Here is a 9,937-nt window from a genome sequence, read left to right on the forward strand (position 1 = left end):
TCGTCGTCGTCGCCCTCCACCCAGCGGCGCTCCTGCTCGAGGCGCTCCTTCGACCGCAACTCACTGCGCTGCACGAACGGGTTCGACGGCGACTTCTGCCACATCTCCCACAGCACATCGTTGTACTGTGTGCGGCGCAGCCCCGGCTTCTCATCGCGCAGCAGCGGCAGCTGCTCCTCGCAGAAGTGGCGGTACAAGACGCGCGCACGCTTGCCGATGTGGCGATCGTCCGGCAGCGCCGCCCCATCGCCTGTCAAGCCGGACCGCATCGCCGACAGCGCCTCGCCAACGCCGCCGACAGCAGCGATCTTGCCGCCGCCTTCCTTGTCGGCGTTGATGCTCCTGGCCTTATTCGGGTTGCTGGTCGGGAGCTCCGTGGGGGTGGCGTCGCCGACGACGACGGCGGCGCCGTGCTGCTGCCGCCGCTCGCTCTGCTTCTCCCTGTCGTAGTCCTTCAGCATCTTCGACAGGTCCTTCTGTATCTGCCGCCGCGTCACCTTCACCGGCGCCTTCTGGCTCAGCTCCCGCTCCTCTTCCAGCAGCTGCTCCTTGCGACTGGCGCGCAGCTCCGCCTGCTGCCGCGCCTTTTCTTCCGCCTCGCGCTGCTTCGCCTCTTTCTTCTGCTGCCGTGGGTCATCGTTGGCCCACTGTGCATCCTCCTTCGCCTTGGCTTGCGCGGCGCGTGCCTCCGAGCTGCGCTGCTGCTCCCGCTCGCGCGCCTCCGCGGCGTGGCGGTTCATGTACTTGTTCGCCTTGGGCCCGCTTGGCATGGGCTGGTCGGCGCTGCTGCTGTTACTGTTGCTGTTGCAGGAGTGGTAACAGCAACACCAGCAGGGGTTGGGATGGCGGGGGAAAAGAGGAAGAGAGAGGAAGAAAGAAAGCCGCCATTTACACGCATACATACATACGTCCCCCCTCACACACAGATACACACCGCATGCTCCACGCTCCCAGACTCGCTATCCACGTGGGCCCACCACAGCACTCCATACTGGGCACACAAACACACAGAGGAATAGCCCCCACGCCACACATTGCCTCACTGAAGGCGCACACCAACAACGCAGTCACCGCGAGTGACCGGTCTGAGGCACACCCGCTGCAGTGCAGCGGCACGGCAGTTCTCCCCAAGGACACGCACAAGCTGCACGCCCTCTTCCTCGCTGTGGTAGGTCAGCGACTGGCGCTTCAGCAGCGTCCCCGCAGCGTTCAGCAGCGGCACCAGCGAGGCGGCACCGGCGAGGGGAAAAGCGCATAGGACTGTTAGCCGGCCAACAGCAACCGCGCCGCGCCGCACTTCTGGCACCTCGTGACCGTTGTGAAGGTGCATTGAATTTACAACGTCGTCCACGCGGAGACGCGCGCGCCCATTGCGCTCCGAGGCATCGAGAAAACTTGTTTGGATGCCTGTCACGTCAACCACGCGGTGGTTACGCAGCGACGCAGGCGTGGCGGAGCCCATCCTCACCACAACATCCCCCGCACAGAGCGGTGGAAGCGTTGTTGTTGCTGCTGCTGCTGCTGCTGCTCCGGCTGCTGTGGTTGTTGCTGTGGCCTTCTTGCCGAAGCGCCTCTCGTAGTACGTGTTGCCCACGAGACTCAGCGGCGTGTCACTGCGCGAGGTGACGGCAGTGTACAGCAGCGGGCCGGTGGGGGCCGCGCGCCTGCCCCAAAAGCACCGCCCGGTGAGAACCGGCGGAGCGCCCATCTGCCAGCCACCGTTTCTGCTCTATTATTGTTAGTGTTGTTATTCCATGGAAAAAGAGAACAGCAATTTGGCAGGCCGTAAAATTGGGGGCAAGAGGGGAGGGGGGGAAGAAGAGAAGAGTGCCACCATTCCACCAGGCATAGCCGCAGCAAGACGTGCCGAATCATGTGGATGCACACACACATGGAGAATTAGTAAGCAGGCGCGAACACAGATGCACGCAGACAGAGGCAAACACATACCAGCACGCCACCAACAACTGCTGCTCGCTCATGTATGAAAAGTCCCTCCGTCACTCCTCCTCTTTTCTGTCCCCGTCGCATGTATTGCCGGGGAGCCACGTTTCAGCTCCTTGCAATTGTGTTTCCTCCCTTCTTGCCCTACCACCTGTTGGTCGGCGCCGGCACCCGGAAGCTGTGCTGCTGGTCAAGGCCAATGTACGAGTCGCACACCACGTACAGGTTGAGTGTCACCGTGCCGCCCTCAGCAAATTCGGCCCACTCATCGTCCCACTCGAAGCACAGCGTCGTCGTGACACGCGTCGACAGGCGATTCACGCGCTTCATCGCAATCAGCTCACCTGTTGCCTCGTTGCCGAGCACAAGCCAGAACTGTTCGTCCTTCGCCTTGGTAAAGCGTGGGGCAACGGCGTGCTTGCTGGCCACAGAGAGACGCGTCAGATGCACCGCCAACTCGTACGCCGCCTCCTCCATTGCCTCTCCCTGCTCCGCCTGTGCGCCGTCGCCACCAGCAGCAAAATCATCAGTGTTGTTATTCTTCTTCTTCTCCCCCTCGAGGATGCGGGAGAGGGTTAGTCGGACATCAATGAGGGGGAAACCGACGACCGCCTCCATTGCTTCACGCAGCTGCGCCGCAGTGAGGCCGCAGTCGTCGCGCAGAACACCTTGCATCGTCTGCAGTGTGGAGAGCGGACTGTTTGCCACCTGCGCTGCGTGTTCGATGCCACTGCAGCGTGCTTTTATAGTGGGAAGCATGGCCTCCGTCACATGCGGGATCTGCAGTAGCGTGCTAGAGTGCCACCACAACCCCTGCACTATGCACTGCAGCAGCGACATGCATCGCAGCGCGGTGTAGAGGTGCCCGTTGTTCGCCGCGATGTCCACCATCGCCTGCACTACACGCACCGCATTGTCGAGCGTCGACCGCTGATCAGTGTAATAGTCAGAAATGGGCAAACTGCTGCGCTCAAAGTGTGCCTGGAAGAGCAGGAACGCCTTCACATGCGGCGACTCCGCGTTATTTGTATTTATGGGCAGCGGCAGGCTTTGGCTGAGGGTGACGTTGAGTTTATCCTCGTTGTGCCGGACCGGAAGCTCGTTAAACTCCTCCGCCTCAGAGAGTGCTGTGAGCACGTCGATGTGCGAGCTGTCTGCGTCGAGGTGCGCATCAAAGTAGCGCACCGTCTTGTGCGAGAGGTAGTAGTACGAGCAGAGCCTCCCGAGGACGGTGCATGTCAGCGCGTTGGGGTCCTTGTCATTCCCTCCGCTGCCGCCAGCACCATTGTTGTTGTCGTCATCGTCGTCGTCGTCGTCGTCACTTTCAGGCGACTCGATGCAGCCGCACGCTTCGAGCTCGTCGAGGACGCCGGCGACGAGCATGGAGAGGAAAATGGTGACGGACTTGGGCGAGCGATCCTCCACGCCGTAGTACGACGGGTTCTTGACGAGGCGGCGGAACAGATACGTCCACGTCAGATAATCCACCGCGTCCTGCCGCGTCGTGATGGTGCCGGCGACGATTTCAGCGTTGATGTGCACATGCAGCTGCTTGTGCAGCGCGCTCTCCACCGGGAACGGCTCGTAGAGGAACTTGCGGTAGAACCCCTTCTTGGGCTCGTGGCACAGCACCTGGGCAACGCCGTCGACGTCGAACTGCGGTCGGCCGGCGCGGCCGATCATCTGCAGCACATCGGTGATGGGGTAGTCGATGTACGTCTTGGTCTTGCCGTCGTAGTACTCCGTCCCCTTCACCACCACCATGTGCGCGGGGAAGTTGACGCCCCACGCGAGCGTCGAGGTCGCCACAAGGATCTGCAGCTTCCCTGTGAGGAATGCGGACTCCACTGTTGTGCGGTCATTCTCCAGCAGGCCGGCGTGGTGCACACCAACGCCGAACTGCATGCAGTGCTTCACGTACGGGTCGCTGACACGCGCCACGAGGGTGGCCACCTCATCTGTGTCCATGCGCACAAACTTGGCGGTGTTCTGCTCCATCAGCAGGTAGCCGATGAGTGCCATTGCCGTCAGCCGCGTCTGCCGACGCGAGGAAACAAAAACAATCACAGGCTTGTTGGGGCTCTTCTCACAGATTGCGTTGTACACAGGCTTGTTCATTGCCGCCATGCGCGGACAGTAATTCTTGCCGTGATAACCGGCAATGAACACTCGCATCGGCACCGGCCGCACAGAGGGGTCAAAGTTAAACACCGCCCACTTGTTCTGCACACCGAGCCACGAGCTGAGGTCAGCTGGGTTTGCAACAGCAGTAGAGAGCCCAACGAGGCGGATCGGCGCCTTGCGGTGCCAGCCAATGTAGCGCATACGGCTCACAATTACCTCAAGAATTGGGCCACGGTCGGAACCGAGCATGTGGATTTCGTCGAAGATGACGAGACGCACCGCCGTCACGTAGCGGCGCACCTGCCAGTTACGTGAGAGACCGTCCCACTTCTCCGGCGTGGTGCACAGAATATCAGCCTGCACCAACGCCGAGATGTCTGGTGTCACATCGCCGGAGAGCTCCACCACGCGGCGGCCAAGGCGGCGGTCGAAGCGCGTCGTCCAGTCCTTCACGCGTTCCTTTACGAGCGCCTTGAGTGGGGCAATGTACACGATCTTTGACCCCGGCGGGTAGTTCTCAAAGACGCGCAGTATTGCCATCTCTGCCGCAACAGTCTTTCCACTCCCGGTAGGTGCGCCTAAGAAGATGCTGCTATCGGTGTGGAACATGGCGTGGAATACCTGCGTCTGCACCGCATTGAACTGTGGAAACCCTTCGTAGATGGGGTGGTACTGTGCCGGGATCACCTCCAGACGGAGTGGCGCGAGCGGCAGCAGCGTGGTAGTCGACTGCGTGTCATCCGGCAGGTGCAGGTGTCCAATGGAGAAGGTAAATTCTTCACGGCATCCGATCCACCGGTCGCTGTAGAGCCGCACGGAGTACATGTCATACTCCGGCAGAATAGGAACGGAGAGATTCACCACCAGTGGCGTGCCCGCTTCCACCTCCTTACGCTTCAGCGAGATCAGCTCGTGGTGGAAGATGAAGTGGTTGTCCTGATCCTCAACGAGCAACCAAAACTGCTCGGTGGAGCCGTGGTAGCGGGTATTCCACGTGAATGTCGCCGTGATAGTCACCTTAACACGCAAAATTGTGCGTGTGACTGGCTGCACGTCCGCAGTCAGTGTTACGGCTGGAAATGAGGCAACAAGATTGGCAATCACACCGCCAAAACGTTGGTTGTGTACAATAGAGCCAATCTCCCGCGCAGTCATCTCCTGCAGCAGCGTCATACTCGGGCGCCTCTTTGCAAGGTTTGCAATGACAGCATCGGTAAAATCCACGTTGAACTGCATGAGTGGGTGGTCGAATTCCCAGCAGCGCTGCTCCATACACTTGCAGAGTGACAGAAACACAGCGGTGGTAAGCGGGTGACCGCGCTGCATCTCAATTTCGAAGAGTGCACGAGCAATACGAGGCGCATTTTGCATCACATAGTTCACATCAGAGGCGAGGGAATGCATGTCAATATGAATCCGGCTAATGAACGCCTTCATGAGTGTTGTTACCTTCCACTCCACACCAGTCTCATCAGCACTCTCACCGACAATGGCATATCGCTGCACCTGCTTTGGTAACGAGGCGTGGATCTTCTTCAGTTCATCCAACTCCTCTTGCCGCACGCGCAACTGCTCAAACTCATTCGCGCACGCGACAATGTTCATAGCGGCGCCCATGTCGAGGCTTTCAATCCACGACTCGTCAGGACGCCGCATCTTAAGGTTAAAAGTCGCGATGGACTCGTGGGAAATGTAGTAGTAACTTGCAATTCGACCCAAGTCTGTTGTGTCAACAGATCCAGTCTGTGGATTGTAGCGAATCATGCTAGCATTTGCCAGTTCCTCTGCGGCGTTGCTGACGAGTTCGTACCGCACCGTCTTGAGTTTAGGGTCTCGTCGCACGTCGGCAATTTTTATTCCATACAGCAGCGGGTTTACCCGCACACGTTGCCAGAGGTAGGTGTACTCCAGCCACCGGCTGCCCTCCACGATGGAGGAAATGGTGCCGGCGTGGATCTCCGCGTTGAGGTGGTCGCACAGGCACTTCTGCAGCTGACTCTCGATGGGGAGGGCGTTGGCGAGCAGTCGGAGATAATGCCCGACATCCTTCTCGTCCGACACAATGATACCGTGGCCGCTTGTATCGTACTGTGGTCGGCCAGCTCGGCCGAATATCTGCATCACGTCAAGGACAGAGATGGGCACGAGGCCGCCACGCTTCGGGTCATACAAGTGAGTACCACGAATGATTACGGTGTGCGCCGGCAGATTAACGCCCCACGCGAGGGTGCTAGTGCACACCAGGACCTTGATGTAGCCGTCGCGAAACAACCCTTCTGTTGCAGTGCGGTCGTAGCGCACGAGACCGGCATGATGGGCGCCGAAGCCGGCAAGAAACAGATCTGAAAGATCCCGACCCTGCAGGTTGCGTCCGCGTGTCACCACTTCCTTTGGCAGAGTGCCGCTTGGTTTGAATAGGCTCTCCTGTGAGAATTTCTTCGCCTCCTCGATGAAGTACTTGGCAAGCCCCACTGTCTGCTTGCGTGAGTGGACAAAGACCATCACTTGGTGCCCCTCCCGCACGTTGCGGACCACCTCATTGTATGCAAGCCTGTCAAGCTGGCGCTCCTTGTCCTTGGTGTTGTTGTGCAGTCCAACAAAGGTTTGCTCGAGCGGCACCGGGCGGTACTCCGGGCCGAATACCTTCAGCCCCTCCTGCAGATCAACGCGCAGAAAATTTGCCACATCCTTGTAATTTGGCAGCGTGGCGGATAGACCGACAAGGCGCGTGGGTTGCTGTTGATCCGTATTGAGCTCACCCTGGCGGAGCGTCCGCGCCACAATGGCCTCCAGAACTGGTCCGCGGTCCTCGTTCAGCAAGTGGATCTCGTCAATGATGATTAAACGGACCTGTTGCACAAGGTCTTCGTTGCTTTGCTTACGTGTGATGACGTCCCACTTTTCTGGCGTTGTCACGATGACCTGCGTCTGTGCAACCTCGCGCTTGGTAAGTTGCATGTCACCAGTCAGTTCACGCACCTCCATTGCAAAGGGGGCTAAGCGGCGCGAGAAGTTCTCCACCATCTCCTGAGCAAGCGCCTTCATTGGAGCGACAAAGATTATCTTGAAGTTTCGGTCCAGTTTCCCCTCGACAAAGTGTTCCTCGATGCAGCGCAGCATTACGAGCAGTGCGCACACTGTCTTGCCTGCCCCTGTCGGCGCACACACGAGCATGTTCTGCGACGTATGGAATGCGGTACGGAAGAGNGAGGTTTGTATGGTGTTCAAGTGTTTAATCGTGAGGAATGCGGGGTGTGTCCACTCCGGTAGCGATGTGGCGACGCACACGCGCTGAGCCTCCGGCAGCACCTTCTGCACCGGAGGTGGGACGTGGATGCGTATGTGATCTTTTTTCTGCGTCACGGTGGCACCGCTCGGCACCGATGAGCCACCGACGCTGAGATCGCGCTTGAAGATCTCGTCCAGCTCCGACTCCTGCATCAGTTGCCGGTAACGCTGCGTCATGTGGGCTAGCCAGCGTTGGTCTGTCGCCGCGCCGTTGTGGGCGAACGCCACCTCCCGCATCTCCGATCGCTGTTTCGCTGTCTTGACAAAGCGGACTGTCAGTGCGTGCTGCGGCAAGGCGGCGGAGCTGTTATTGTTGTTGCTGCTACTATCGTCATCCTCGAGGGTGCAGAACTCCTCCAGCAGCCGGAGGAAGATGTCGCGTGGGCGGTGCATCACACACTGCAGGAGGTCGTAGTGCTCGTCGCCGAGCGTCTGCAGGAGTTCGTCAACGACACGCACCCGCGCCGCGTCACGCTGCCTCTGTGTGTCACACGCGGTGACCTTGTCCAGAGCGTTGAGGATAATCTGCGTCATGTCTTCGTCGAAGTGGACGTATATCTGTGAGACGATATCGTCCACACTGGAGAGCAGCATGTCGAGTGGCACCTTGCGGCTCTCCTGGTAGGCGGAGCGGCCCACGCACCCGACACGGTCGCCGCGTGGGGACAGTGGCTCGCCGGAGTGCGCAGCCACCGCGACGGTCTGCTGCCGCTGCATCAGCTGCCCAGCGAAGGAGCTTGCGCGCTGCCGGCCTCCCGCGTCGTCGTGCAGCAGAACCAGCACGTCTTCTAACAGGCTTGTCGCGTGGGCACCGGGGATATGTGAAGAACTATGGGCGCAACTTGCGTACATGCCGTGCAGACGGCGAACAGCATCCTGCACTTCGATGTTCAAGCTAACTGTCGTGTTACCAGCAGCGGCCCCTTTTCGGCCGAGCTTCTGATCATTCTTCGGCGTCTTGTCCGCGCCGCGACGGCCGCCGTTGTTGCCGCCGCTGCTACTAGAGACATTTTTGTTGTTATTGCTGTTGTTCTTTTTGTTGACATTACTGTCCTTGTTGACATTGTTGTAGGCCGTCCAGCAAGAATTGCAGTACCACTGCTTGTCGCGTGGGTCCTCGGCGCCCTCATCGTACGACTTGCACTGCTGGCACAATTGCCGCTTCGGCATTGCCGGCCCACCACTATATGCGCGTACCAATGATCTGTCGCAGACCCACCAAAAGTCATTCATAATCAATAAAAGAAAAGGGAAAAATAAGTAAAATAACGATAATGATAATAATAAATCAAGCCACGCAATCAGTGTCTATCCCAAATAGAGTTATAGTGTCACTACCACGCCTAGCACGTCGGAGCACTCCACTGGATTTCAGTTGATACCCTCTTTCCGAATTATTACCCTCCTCTTTGCTCCCCGTACATATTACTATCATGCACAGGACGCTCTGCAAGGCTGCAGTCCTCGGATCCATGCCCATCACTCCCTCTCCCTTCCGCTTTCTCTCTCTCTCTCTCTCCCTATCCTAGAAACACACACACACACACGCACGCACAGGAGTCTATACATACTGCAGAACAATTGTGGTCAGCAGGTGTAGCGTCGACGTTTCCACCTCCACATTCCAGTCCCGGGTCCTCTCTTCACGCAACGGTCGCGCATTCAACGACACGTCACCTGGGGCACCATAGTAGTCGTTAGACCGTGACACACTTGTGAGGCTGCAGTACGGCACAGAGAAGCCGCTGTCGGCGGCATGATACTTCGGGCAGCAGTGCTTCAGCATCATCGACACCACTTCAGCGTGTGTCACCAACAAGGTGCGCGTGGGCGGTAGCAGCGCCCCGCCCGACGACACTGAGGTTGTTGCTTCTGCTGTTGCTGGAGCACTGCGCCTCGCGATGGTGCGTGGCAAGCCTTTGGCGTCCTGCAGTGCCGCCTCCCGTACATGCGGTGGCACAACAGCAGCCGTGCCCGCGTCGGCGTCGAAGTGCACGTGGACTGCCTCGCCCACACGGCGCAGCAAGCCGCTGGCGTTCTCTGGGTATCTGATACCGCTTAGGTTGTTACCACGAGTGTCGTTGTTGCTAGACGGGCGGTTCGCCGTGCTGGATCGACTACACGCACCTCGTCGTAGCGAATCCCGCGTGGACGCGGAGGTCCACAGAAGAAACGCGGGTCGCTGTGCCCATCGCGTCTCGAGCGCCGCCAGCCACCGCGCCAGCATTGCGTCGCTAATGTCGTAGCGCACGTCTGCTGCAGCGGAGCGGAAAAAGGACGGCAGTGCCATATGCAGCGCCTCCCACTGCGGCCGGAATGTGATCACGTCCGCAGCGGTGCACGCGTATCCGCCGCCCAGAAGGGGCGGGCGCGAGAACAACTTCGGCGAGTGCCACTCCGACAGCAGCGGGTCAACGAAGATGGACAGCCGCCCGTCGAAGCCGACGATGTTCACAATAAGGGCCGTCTCGATGCAGCGGTGGAAAGGCGAAACGAGCAGCAGTGAGAGCATTCCCAGCGACCGCTGCCGCACCTTCCCGTGCTGCTGCTGCCGCAGGAACATCAGACCTGTCTCAAGCGC

General features: G+C 59.2%; 3 protein-coding genes across 3 annotated transcripts; all 3 read right to left on the bottom strand.

Annotated features, from left to right (window-relative positions):
* Nucleotides 1-1,039: 1,039 nt before the first annotated feature.
* On the bottom strand, nt 1,040-1,708 carry DQ04_06531000 (hypothetical protein; the record flags this gene model as incomplete). The annotated part of the gene is made up of 1 exon (XM_009314752.1): nt 1,040-1,708. One exon carries the CDS (start codon nt 1,706-1,708, stop codon nt 1,040-1,042), a length of 669 nt encoding a protein of 222 aa, XP_009313027.1.
* A 380-nt stretch (nt 1,709-2,088) lies between these two features.
* Nucleotides 2,089-8,526, bottom strand: DQ04_06531010 (putative RNA helicase; the record flags this gene model as incomplete). Its single annotated transcript, XM_009314753.1, has 1 exon — nt 2,089-8,526. The coding sequence occupies one exon, from the start codon at nt 8,524-8,526 to the stop codon at nt 2,089-2,091; it is 6,438 nt and encodes a 2,145-aa protein (XP_009313028.1).
* Nucleotides 8,527-8,917: 391 nt separating this feature from the next.
* DQ04_06531020 (hypothetical protein) lies at nt 8,918-9,868 on the bottom strand (the record flags this gene model as incomplete). The annotated part of the gene is made up of 1 exon (XM_009314754.1): nt 8,918-9,868. The coding sequence occupies one exon, from the start codon at nt 9,866-9,868 to the stop codon at nt 8,918-8,920; it is 951 nt and encodes a 316-aa protein (XP_009313029.1).
* Between the last annotated feature and the right edge of the window lie 69 nt (nt 9,869-9,937).

Source organism: Trypanosoma grayi (assembly GCF_000691245.1).
Source record: "Trypanosoma grayi strain ANR4 Tgr_653_V1, whole genome shotgun sequence".
In the NCBI taxonomy this organism is placed as follows: Eukaryota; Euglenozoa; class Kinetoplastea; order Trypanosomatida; family Trypanosomatidae; genus Trypanosoma; species Trypanosoma grayi.